Source organism: Alnus glutinosa, chromosome 1, assembly GCF_958979055.1.
Source record: "Alnus glutinosa chromosome 1, dhAlnGlut1.1, whole genome shotgun sequence".
Lineage (NCBI taxonomy): Eukaryota > Viridiplantae > Streptophyta > Magnoliopsida > Fagales > Betulaceae > Alnus > Alnus glutinosa.
The window spans coordinates 8,773,165-8,785,389 of NC_084886.1; the positions used below are offsets into that span (position 1 = coordinate 8,773,165).

General features: G+C 36.8%; 2 protein-coding genes across 2 annotated transcripts; both read left to right on the forward strand.

Annotated features, from left to right (window-relative positions):
* Nucleotides 1-473: 473 nt before the first annotated feature.
* On the forward strand, nt 474-5,220 carry LOC133870847 (endoglucanase 5). The gene is made up of 11 exons (XM_062308092.1): nt 474-781; nt 1,045-1,257; nt 1,640-1,840; nt 2,017-2,103; nt 2,222-2,386; nt 2,574-2,700; nt 3,160-3,323; nt 3,414-3,747; nt 3,870-3,920; nt 4,079-4,126; nt 4,694-5,220. Exons 1-11 carry the CDS (start codon nt 569-571, stop codon nt 4,981-4,983), a joined length of 1,893 nt encoding a protein of 630 aa, XP_062164076.1. The 5' UTR covers nt 474-568; the 3' UTR covers nt 4,984-5,220.
* A 2,909-nt stretch (nt 5,221-8,129) lies between these two features.
* Nucleotides 8,130-10,035, forward strand: LOC133858470 (uncharacterized). The gene is made up of 2 exons (XM_062293941.1): nt 8,130-8,361; nt 9,730-10,035. The coding sequence occupies exons 1-2, from the start codon at nt 8,224-8,226 to the stop codon at nt 9,826-9,828; spliced, it is 237 nt and encodes a 78-aa protein (XP_062149925.1). The 5' UTR covers nt 8,130-8,223; the 3' UTR covers nt 9,829-10,035.
* Nucleotides 10,036-12,225: the final 2,190 nt, after the last annotated feature.

Below are 12,225 nucleotides of genomic sequence, written 5' to 3' on the forward strand. Positions count from 1 at the left end.
AATCGGATGCCAAAAGTCTGACATTCCAATATCCCCCAAGATCCAATGATTAGAAGGTCGCCACGTGGGGATTCAAAGCACCATTTAAAAGTCATTTCCTCTGATATTGCCGACCAAACCACCTACCAACTACCAACTACCAAGAGCCTTAAAGCTAGAAACAAAGGATTTTATATATTCTTAGAAAGAAGTCTCCGGCCGGTTGGTTACCTGTGGCTACGGTGTTCACGTAGATAAATAACCACGCGTGATTGACGGTTGATATGGGCAGATATGTCCGCCATTTCATCTCTAGTACCATGCAGGTGCAGCACCATATCTTTTCACATCAATTATTACGTACGATAATACAACGTGGGGAGCTCAATCTCGTGTCCCTAAAGGTCTGCTTGATGTTTGTTAAGCACAACGTGAGGGCTACTAATTAACACACACGTACAAAATGAGAGAAGTCATATTCTTATTTAAGATGTGCTACACTGCAAAAACATTGAGAAGCATAGGCATTACTGCACTGGGCAATTGTTGAATTTCGGAGCCAACTAAATCTTGGCCGGCCGGCAGAGTCATGAGGAAGATGAAGTCTACACCGTGCATGTTCCTAGCGTTGCTGGTTGGCATGCTCCTCATCGCGACAACCACCGGGACGGACTTCAACTACGGTGAAGCCCTCGACAAGAGCTTATTGTTCTTCGAGGCACAAAGATCTGGTAAACTTCCATCAACTCAACGAGTCACGTGGCGGGGCAACTCGGGACTCCAAGATGGGTATTCGCAAGGGGTAAGCTAGCTAGAGTCTCTTATCTGTTACTTCAATTTCAATTAAGTAATGATATATATACGACTGCGATACAATTGTGATGACGTGGTAATAAAAATTAGCACTGATTTTTTGTTTTATAAGTTCTGATTCATTATCACTTCATCAAATTGTATAACAGTCGTATAATTGTTTACTAAATAATATTACTAATTTCGTAAGTTATTGTACGTGAGATCGATATCATCAATTGACATGGAACCGTGTTTTGGGGGTATTGGCAGGTGGACTTGGTTGGAGGGTATTATGACGCAGGAGATCATGTGAAGTTTGGGCTGCCAATGGCATTCAGTTTGACAATGCTTTCATGGGGAGCTATCGAGTTCAGGAAAGAAATTACAGGGTTAAACCAATTGGGAAACACATTATGGGCCATTAGATGGGGTACTGATTACTTCATGAAAGCACATCCACAGCCTAATGTTCTATGGGGACAGGTAAGACTAATGTTCACACACATATATAGACAGACAGTGTTTGGTCACCTATTTCATATACCACGTACGTACGAGCCTATTTTGGATGGGAGTACTATCGTACGTATCATCGTATGAATAGAAGCTAATTAAGCAACCTTGAATTCTACATATTTGTCCTGAGACGGTAAAATTGATTAATATTTAATAGTTACAATAGCTAGCTAGGCAAAATGGTTTTTACTTTTTGGATCGATGCATATGTAGCTCACTGTGTACATCTAGCTATATATATAACATGCAATAAGCTTATACATATACACAGTACGATCGATATGATGATCATCATTAAACTTTCTTCTTAAAAAAAAAATCATGTAAGGAAGCTATTAAAATATTTCAGGTGGGCGATGGGGCATCTGATCACTATTGTTGGGAGCGAGCTGAAGACATGACAACTCCAAGGAATGCTTACAAGCTTGATGCAAGCCATCCTGGTTCGGACCTTGCTGGTGAAACTGCTGCTGCCTTGGCTGCGGCTGCCATAGCTTTCAAGCCTTATAACTCTTCCTACTCGGATCTACTTTTAGTTCACGCCAAACAGGTCAGTGCATATTAATTATGGAGCTACCCACATGATCCGCTTAACCTTTAAAGATGAAAACAACATCATATGGCCGAAGTATTAGAGTTGCTTCCAGTAAACTTGAACATTAAGATATGAAACGAAAAGAAATTAATATTATATTTTAACAGACAATCTTCTTCAATTTGTTGCAGCTTTTCTCATTTGCGGACACATTCAGAGGTTTATATGATGACTCTATCCCGTGTGCTAAGCAATTCTACACATCATCTGGTTATTTGGTTAGAAAAATGATTCCTTAGCCAAACTAATACTCTTTTTCATCTCCTTCCTTGTCCAATTATTTCTTTGTATATATATTCTAATTAAATCAACTTCTCTATCTTTTGGTGATCGAAGGATGAGCTATTGTGGGCTGCTGCCTGGCTGTATCAAGCAACCAATGATGAGTACTACTTGAAGTATGCAGTGGACAACGCTGTAGGCTTTGGTGGAACTGGATGGGCGGTCAAGGAATTCTCTTGGGACAACAAATATGCTGGTGTACAAATCCTTCTTTCAAAGGTACGGTACATAAAATCCAACAACCCCATTTTAGAGAAAAAAATTAATTATACTCTTTAAAAACCAAACAAACACGGACTGAGTTCAATTTGGAATTACAATGTTTAACATTAATGTCGTAAAAAAAAAGAAGAAGAAGAAGAAGAAGAAGAGAGTGATAAAAAGACTGGAACTTATTTGCATGCAGGTACTGCTGGAAGGAAAAGACGCCGGTGCATACACAAACACACTACAGCGATATAAAGCCAAGGCCGACTACTTTGCCTGTGCTTGTCTCCAAAAAAATGGGGGTTACAATGTCTTCAAAACTCCTGGTTTGTACTCAAAACTAGAATGTCACTGTGAACCCTTTATAGATAACTTTCAATTGTTTTAAATGTATAAAAGTAAGTTTGAGCTTTTCGTAGGATTAACAATTTTGGACATGACATGTAAATTCGATACGAATTCAACTTGATGTTAGTGGGTTAATTAAGGTTGACCTGTATAATTTTATACTCAAGTCTTGATACGACTCGAATCCAACATGCTACATTTATGTCTGACAACTTTTGACACAATTACCGGCAAACCTAATACGAACTTAACACGAAATTAGCGAATTAAAATTGAGAGGCTATTTAATTAAATGGCCGGGTTAGATCAGGATCAACCTATATAATTTTATACCGATACCTCGATACAACCTAAACTTGATGTGCACGTGAACACGAATTGCCACACCTCGCCTTATATATGTAACTCCTAATTAATTGTTGTTCAATAATCTGCAGGGGGCTTATTGTACGTACGTGAATGGAACAACATGCAATACGCCACATCGGCAGCATTTCTTCTTGCTGTGTACTCTGATTACCTCTCTGCAGCAAACGCCAAGCCCACCTGTCCAGATGGTCTAGTTCAACCTCAGGACCTCCTCAATTTCGCCAAGTCACAGGTACGACGCGGAACACCCATATATATATATATATAGATTCACTGATCAAGCTCTACACTGATTTCTTGATTAATTGGTTGGGTTTTGCAGGCTGACTACATTCTTGGTAAAAACCCGAAGTCCATGAGTTACTTGGTTGGTTACGGGCCACAGTATCCGACCCATGTTCACCACAGAGGTGCTTCTATTGCCTCTATACAAGCTCTCCATTCTGTGGTTGGATGCGTACAAGGTTTCGAGACATGGTACTATCGCCCCGATGGAAATCCTAATGTCATATATGGAGCCCTGGTGGGTGGTCCGGATAATAATGATAACTTCTCCGATGACCGCTCCAATTATGAAGAAACCGAACCTACAATTTCTGGCTCTGCTCCTCTCATTGGCCTCTTCTCTAAGCTTCAGGGTGTGAATGGTATTTCAGGTGAGAACTGATTTAATTAGGATCATCTATATATATATTCTAGGTTCTGATGATCATAATCTGATGGCTCTCATCGTTTGATTAATAGTATCTAATGAGATCATCTTTCACACAACGTACAGGTACTTTCTATCACACAAAACAACCGGTGGTCCACCAAACAACAACACCAAGTGAGTAATAGAATTTAACTTCTCTTCTTAAATAACCGAAAAACTATAACTGGATGAATGGATGCATCAATTTGGTTGGCATTTATCTGCTCTTTTACCTGAGTACGAGCCCAATTTCTCGATCTTTCTAATTTACTCCCCTTAATTTGAATTTACAGGTACCTATCCCCACAAAACGCAGGCACCCGCGCCCCCAAAATCATCAGGTAAATATTAAAACTTAGCCTAATTTGATAACGGTCTTGGAAATAAATTTTTTTTACAAAAAAAAAAAAATCTTAAAATTATTAACAAATAATTCAAAATACAAAACATTTTTTAAATATGGATCCTATCAAAAAAACGCCTTCACATTTATATCACATCAAAATATTTTTTCATTTAAAAAAAAAAAAAAACACTTTTCATCCAAAATAATTATATAAATGAAAAAAAAAGGTTGCTTAAATATAATAAACAACTTACCAAAGAGATTAATAAGAAAATTAAATGATCGCAATAATTAACGATGGCAATCGGTATAATTAATAAGAAAATGACTCTCTGTGGCGCAACTCATGAAGGGAATTATAATTAACTGTAGTATAGGTGCCAACACCATGGATATGCTGCATGCAACGCTGGCCTCGTACCTTGTACTATTTATTATGATTTGAGGGACAATTCAATTCATAAAGGACTCAACAAATTCGATCCAAATTGGAATGGCCCAGATATATTTAAATTGTTCTTTATTTGGGGAAAATTTTGATGTTCCGAAATATTTCTTGCAGTTGCCCCGGTTGAGTTTCTTCACTCCATAAGTAGCACATGGACTCTAGCACAAACGACTTATTACCGCCACAAGGTGGTAATCAAGAACACATCTCAGAAGCCAATTACAGATCTTAAGCTTGTGATTGAAAAACTCTCTGGCCCTCTATGGGGCCTCTCTCCAACTAATGTAAAGAACATCTATGAGCTTCCTCAGTGGCAAAAAGTCTTGAACGCCGGCTCAGAATGCATTTTTGTTTACATTCAAGGCGGTCCTCAAGCTATGGTTTCAGTTCTAAGCTACCACTAACCATTTCAAGGAAGTATTAATAGTGTTCCCAAGTCTTGGATGAGTAGGCTGAAAAGAATGTGATGATCAGCCTTTTGAATACATGGAGAGGGCCTGTTTTTTTTCTTTTCTTTAATTTTCTCATAGGATTGTTATTTTGGTATATGTAACCTGCATTTCGCTGGGAAAGTGAAGAAGAATATTACTGTAAATGATCAAAGTTTACCGATCCATAAGCATCAAATTTTCGTCCCTCAATCCGACCCGCATGTCCGAACTTCCTCTTGCTTAAGAAGAAACATATGTTTGTCATGATCACGTGCTTCCTCATATAATTTTATTTTCTTCATCTTTTATTCCTTCATTTCATTTAGTATCACAACATCCCCCGGATTTGTTTTTTCTTTAGTCTTTCGTTTGTTCTTCGTTTTGGCTTATTGGTTGCTCTAATGCTCCATTTGTTTTGATGTAAAATGTTCTCCGCCGTAATATATTAATTTTCAGCATTTAGCTCATTTGAAAAAAAAATACCAACGGCGTAAAATGGAATCTGGCAACCCTCGCCGGGTCTAGTCGTTGTTGCTAGATTCCGACCAAACTTGTCGGAATTTGGCCAAAATCTGGTCCGCTGGATTCCGGCAAACAGATACTAAAATCCGGGGATCTTTGACGATAGAGTCGGGTTACTAACAAATTCTAGTATCCGGCAATGGTGAATTTTCACAAACGTGCGTGTAAGAATGAAAAGTTTAAATCCAAAAAACGATTTAATCGTTTTCCAAAAATTAAAGAGGCTTTTACAATCAAACTAAAAATGATTTCCGTTGATCGTTATTTTCACCTCCACCAAACACCAAAAAATGCCGAAAATATTTTTCAAAAGACATTTTACGCCGAAACAAACTAAACGTAAGTCTACAAAAGCTCCATGCGAGGTCTCATCTTCCCCTATATTTATCGGATCTTGAGTATTAGTGTGAGATGTCACATCTGATGAATCCATCTCTAAAATCTTACACGACTATACAAGTTAATAAGTTTCTATAGGCTGACTAATCGTTACACGACAATACAAGATTCGCCAGAATTACAGTTAAAAAGAAAGAAATTAGAGTACAGCATTACAGAATGCAAATAGTATGCTCTCTGTTTATGAAGTGGATGGAGAATTCTTACACAGAAGCAATGATGATCGAGGAGGAAACTAAGCTAAGAAAACCTGTCTGGGCAGATGAGGAAGAGGAAAAAACCAACAGAAATATTGCTCAAGTCAACAGATTAAGAAAACCGAGGAAGGAAGAGGATGAGAGTTTGATTTCTGGTTCAGAGTATGTGTCGAGACTGAGGGCTCAACTTGCTAAGCTGAACCCCAGAACAGACTGGGCTCAACTTGATTCACGGGCAAGGCACGATTCATCTTTTCATGACGAGTCGTCGGATGAAGAAAATAGGGCAGTACTGACCCGTGGTTACAAGGATGTTGAAGCTGTTGAAGATATCCTTCGATCAAATGAAGACCTTGTTGTGAAAAATATTAAAGCAGTGCAAAATTATTGTCTGGACTTCTTGAATACTCAAGACTTGTAGATGCAAACGTAGAGGAGCCTTCGAAGGGTCCAATAAATTTAGTCTACTTCCTTCGAAACACTAAATTGCTACCTTATAATGGAAGATTAGATCGAAGGTTTAGGTTATGTTTGGTACGCGAAATAACAAATTTATTAAAAGAAAGAAAGAGTAATAGCTGGTATTAGAAAAAAAAAAAATGTGAAATAAAATAATCTTGGTATTAGAGTATATAATAAGAACTTAACATTTGGAATAGTCATTCTCATTACTCATCAATAAATGACTATTTCAATACTATTTTATTTCACACTTTTCAATTTTCAGTTATAACTTTTCGCGTATCAAACGAAACTTTAGATTTTATTTTTTTAATAGAGTAGTCATTTCGCGTTCCAAACGTAACCTTAGATTTTATCAAATTGATGGACCAATTAAGATAAAAAGTATCTTCGTTGATGATTGCCCCGTTCGAAAGGCAACTTTCTTGCCCAATGGGTCTCAGGTTATTATAGCAGGAAGGGGGAAATACCATGTGGCTGCTCACCCTCAAAATGGCTTACAAAAAGATCTAACTTCCTACTCCTTGCTCTAACGACAGAGTCCCCATCAGTTGGAGATGGGATGAAATCAACTTCAATCTCCTTACTCTAGCAGGTGGAAATGGAATCAAAAACATTATTCTAAGAGATCGTTGATGATCATTTATCATTTCTTGCAAGAAAATTCTCGCTTCAAGTCTCCAAAACTGTTTGTATGGTGGAGTGAGTAAACTGAAGAGAAAACAGAAGTTAGGATTATAAAGATTAGAGGTAATCTTAAATTTTAACAAAACACACAAAACTTGTCATTTAAAAAACTCTTCACTCAATCTTAAATTTAACTTCAAGGCTTTCATGCTCTTCAAATACAAAGAGCCCAAAAGTTAAAATTATTTATTTTTTAATGTTCTTTCTTATTCATACTTCTTCTTTCCTCTCAATTAAAGTATATTTTTAATGCAAAGAGTCCAAAAATTAGTTTCATCAATAAAATAGAATATTTAGTTAAATTAGAAAAATATTTATAAAGTTTAATAAGAGCATTCACAATGAGCTCTTAAAATTTTCTCTAAATTTAACTCTAAAAAATTATTAAACTAGCCACTTTTCAAAATCACTAAATATAATTTTCTCTAAATATTTATCTACTTTAACTAAATATTATTTTTTATTAGTGAAACTAACTACCAAAATTTAATTTGTCTACCCAACTACAACTTCAATTCAAAACGTACCAAAAAATAATATTAAAAAGAAACATAGTTTTTTCCGTTTGGGCTCTTTACATTTAAAGATGAATTTCGACCAAATGTTATATTTAACATTGGCTAAAGAGCTCGTTATATGATTTTTTTTGTCAAATTTTAGAGTAAAGCCAAATGTAAAGAGCTCAATAGAAATTTTGAAAAGTGGATAGCTAAATCAATTAAATTATATTTTGAGTTAAATTTAAAAAAATTAAAAAATTAAAGAATTTAATGTGAATGTTCTTACATGGTGAGCCCACCCACGTGTGAGAAGATTTTCTAATAAGGGGGCTCATGGGCCAGCAAGACTTTTAGGGTTTTATTTCTTCCCACGGTAGATGATCTAAACGAAGAACCGAACGTCGTTCCACTGCATTGTACAAACTCAGAGAGAGAGAGCGAGAGAAATGGTGGGTGCCTTCTGGGGAACGAGAGTGATAGAGATAGTGAAGAAGCACGATTCGGGAGGTCTAGTGTGGAAGCGAATCAAGCTCACCCCTACTCGCAAAGCCAACGCCAAGAAGCGCCTTCTCCGCGTTTGGCAGGTCCTTACTCTGTCTCCCTCCCCAATTTCCTTAGGGTTTTTCTGTACAATGATTAGCTCCTAACACCCCCACCGTCCCCCCAATCAGGTTTTTAACAGTGTTACAATGTTGCTCGCATGTATCGAAGCTTTCCGAATAGTAAATGTTAGGACTTAGTGATAACGGGGAGGTTATTTGCCATTTTATTTCTCTCGCAGAATGTCATCACTGTGGATTCATGGATCCCTTACTGTTAAAGATATATAGAATATGAAAATAAAAAAAAAAATTAAAAATGGCTTTCTATGCGGATTTTATGCTGTGGGTTTTGAGAATTTAGGTTATTTTCTAAGTTTAGTTCATGGATTAGTAGTGGAAGGCCATTTTATACGGGTTTAAACCCTGGAAACAGATATTAAAGACTCACAGTAGCATCTTAGGGAGAAAAAAAATAGTTTTGGTTTTCATAGTCAGTGCTTCAGTACTGTTGGGTTCTTGTTTCAAGCTCGGTGTGATTTAGGTTGGATCTCCCACATTAGTTTGCCAAGTTTCTGTAAGTGTGCTGTCACCCCAACATCACCTTAATGGAATCGGCACAAATTTCTATTTCTTAGCAATTTGATTTTAAGGCATTGGGAACTTAGCATCTGATGACCCTCATTGGAGAGGTAAGGGCGTACTAGATATGTTAACTTTGAATTTTGGCTATAGGCTCAAACATTCATGTACAAAAAACTCGTGTATGACAGTATGAGATCATTATAAATTGCTATATTGACTCCATAATTTCCCATAAATAGATTATGAACAAACTTCTCTATTTCCTTTCTACATGCCCTTCATGTGCATTTATTGTCTGTGTAACACTTAATCATGGTGTCAATTTTTAGTTCAGTTGCATGTTGACTTTCTCATGAATCGCGGCAGTCGATTCAGTTGGAATGCTCTTTTGCCGTCAGACTTACTTTACTAGCTTTACCATTTACATGTTAAGTACAAGTCTTCTTCCATTTATAAGAACACATGTTATTGGGTGGTTCATATGAAGCCTTTACTTTTGAGTCAATGAGCTCTAGCTTAAATGACTCCTTCTCCCCCTATGACAACAGGATGGAGGGTAAAGTTACAGGGTTTAATTCACATTAAAACAAATCTATTAAATCAGACTCAAGAGACTTACATAGCTTGCTTTGTTCTGTGTACCAACATATCTGTGGAGCATCCATGTTCATATTCCTTTGCGTTTCGTGATTGTATTTTGAAATTTGTATTCTAATTTATGTATTTTGAGATCACCTTCAAATCGATAATTCCTAAATCCTGCAAATGCCTTTAATCGCCTTCAATTTGCCAATGCTTGAAGTCCAATAAATGCTTTTTATCTTGCAGAATGAAGCTGTCCTTAGGGCATGCTCTGAACCAACTCCTTCGAAAACTTCAGGGACGGGTACTGATGTAGCTGGTGATACAGACAGCAGGAGCAGCTGAGTCAGTGGGCAATATGAGTAAGGAACATTTAGCGAACCTGAAAGGAATATTTTGATAATTATTGGCCTCATAGTGCGATGTTTGTTTGATTTAAAATTTAGTTGGATATTGTAAACTGACCACTATTTTGGTCTTTCTACAATATAATTTTGTAACTGTTATGTGTATCTTGTTAATGGAAGTTTTTTAGTAGCTTCTTAGTGGTTGGATTTAGTGCAAACTGTCTTCTTCTTTTGGGCTTGGCAAACTTTTTGATGAAATTCAATGGGTCAATAAGAATATCTAGAACTTGATTGTTAGTGATGTGCAAAGAATTAATGCAGTATAAGCTTTTTGCTCTGGCTGCAAATTATGTGGAAAAAAAAAAATAATCCATAGGTCTGTGATAGGACCCTGCCCCCAATTACTATATGTGGCCTATGCAACATTCTCTAACTTCTCTGGGTACCACTTTTTTCTTTTTCCTTTTTTTTTGGAGCCCATTCTGATTACTTTCTAATTTGAAATTTTTTACCTCCCCCAAAATATACTCTTTGAATTGTTGTTCAAGCACAAACTAGAAGGATAGGAAATTTTAATGGTTTTTGAAGAATAATGCAGTTGGATAGATATGGCCATATGGGAATAGGAGATCTACCAAAAGAAAGGTTGAAAACTCCCTCCTACTCAACCTCTAATACCCATAAGGGTGTTCAAATACCTATTGATCTGACGATCCAACCCGACTTCAACCTGATTCCAACCTGATCGGTTGGCTTCCGACTGGAGATGGATCGATGATCGAGACGGTCTATGAATTCTTATGAAAGTTGGATCGAATTCAGCATAGGTATTGGAATTTAGTCACGATGATCGGGACGGTCTATGAATTCTTATGAAAGTTGGATCGAATTCGGCATAGGTATTGGAATTCCGACTAAATTCCAACTTGACCCAACCTCCCTAAGTGTCTAAATAGAGTCCAATCCTTGTTTAATGTTTTGTCCAAATTGAGTTGATTTTGTCAAGTGTCTAACATGTAGTGGCTTACATGTCTAACAAAAAGCTATCACATTCAAAGTTCAATAGTAATTTATTTCAAATTTAATGGTGGGTTTTAATTTTTTATTTTTTAAAAAAGGTTGGCTCGCCACCACCCCAAACTCGTTTTTTGTTATTATTTTCAAAAAATTTGAATGATAAAGGTATAATAGTTTTTCATATCATTTTGGTTATTTATTAGGGGAAAAAGTGGCTAGCGATATTGGATTTAAAATATTTATAAGCATAGGCCTCGTTTGGTTCGCAGAATAAACCCCTGGAATTGAATGACTATTCCTGCGGAATAGTCATTCTTTTATTTGGTAGGGGTCTATTCCTTAGAATAGGTATTCCAATGGGAATACCTATTCCTTTACGAAGAGGAATACATATTCCTCTAAAAAATGAGAGGAATGGCTATTCCTTGAGGTAAATGCAATATTTTTCGGAAAAAAAAAAAAAAAAAAATCAGAAAAGCATAAAATCAAACCCTTCACTGGCTGGCCGACCACCCAGTATATGGAGCCGGGGGTGGTTGTGGCCACCCATGGGTTTTCTTCTTCTTCTTTTTTGTTTTTTGTTTTTTTTTTTAATAATTTGATTTTCTTTTTAATTTTTTTTAAAAAAATATAAGGTTTTTTTAATAATTTTAATTGAATTCCAATTAAAATATGTGTTCTTACCAAACTAAAGATTAGGAATAGCCATTCCATTCCGCCACATTTTATTCAGGAATAACTATTTCTTTTCCTAATGGAATAGTCATTCCGCAAACCAAACGAGGCCTTAGGTATTAGATTAGCCAAAAAAAAAAACACTCAACAATAAATTCCTTTAATTTTTATTTTTTTATTCATTTTTTTCTTCTCTCCTCTCTTGTCATCTCCGTCCTATCTCTCTCAAAACCCACCACAAGTAGAGTGAGAGAACCCGAGAGAGAGAGAGAGAGAGAGAGATCGAGAGAGAGCTTGAGGGAGAGAGATCGAATCAAAGAGAGAGCTTGAGATGCAAAGAGACTCGTGGGTCCGATTTCCGGTGGCCTAAGAAGAGACACGGTGAGAAAAAAGTCCGATCTCCGATGGGTTATGCTGGGTCAACGCTATCGAAGTTGAGGGCGCGATTCTGGTGGCTTGAGGTGCGAACTTCCGGTGTAACAAGAGGAAATTTCCGGTGGAATTCCGAACATTTCGAACTGTGAAATTTCCGGTGACCTTGAAGCTTGGGGCTTTGCCGAGGTTGAAATTTTTTATTTTGATTGGGTTTGAGCTTAGCTTTGACGAGGTGGAAACAATGAAGGATGAGGAAGGTGAAAGGAGAGAGGAGAGACATAAGATGGTTTTTTTTATTTATTTAAAATATTAGGTTAGAAATCTATGG

What these genes read in the sequence shown, in the direction of transcription:
- LOC133858470 (XM_062293941.1), top strand. Translation starts at nt 8,224, where the DNA reads ATGGTGGGTGCCTTCTGGGGAACGAGAGTGATAGAGATAGTGAAGAAG. An exon ending in GCCTTCTCCGCGTTTGGCAG is followed by an intron (nt 8,362 to 9,729) that starts GTCCTTACTCTG and finishes TTTATCTTGCAG; the next exon opens with AATGAAGCTGTCCTTAGGGC.
- LOC133870847 (XM_062308092.1), top strand. Translation starts at nt 569, where the DNA reads ATGAGGAAGATGAAGTCTACACCGTGCATGTTCCTAGCGTTGCTGGTT. An exon ending in TTTTAGTTCACGCCAAACAG is followed by an intron (nt 1,841 to 2,016) that starts GTCAGTGCATAT and finishes AATTTGTTGCAG; the next exon opens with CTTTTCTCATTTGCGGACAC. An exon ending in TACAAATCCTTCTTTCAAAG is followed by an intron (nt 2,387 to 2,573) that starts GTACGGTACATA and finishes ATTTGCATGCAG; the next exon opens with GTACTGCTGGAAGGAAAAGA.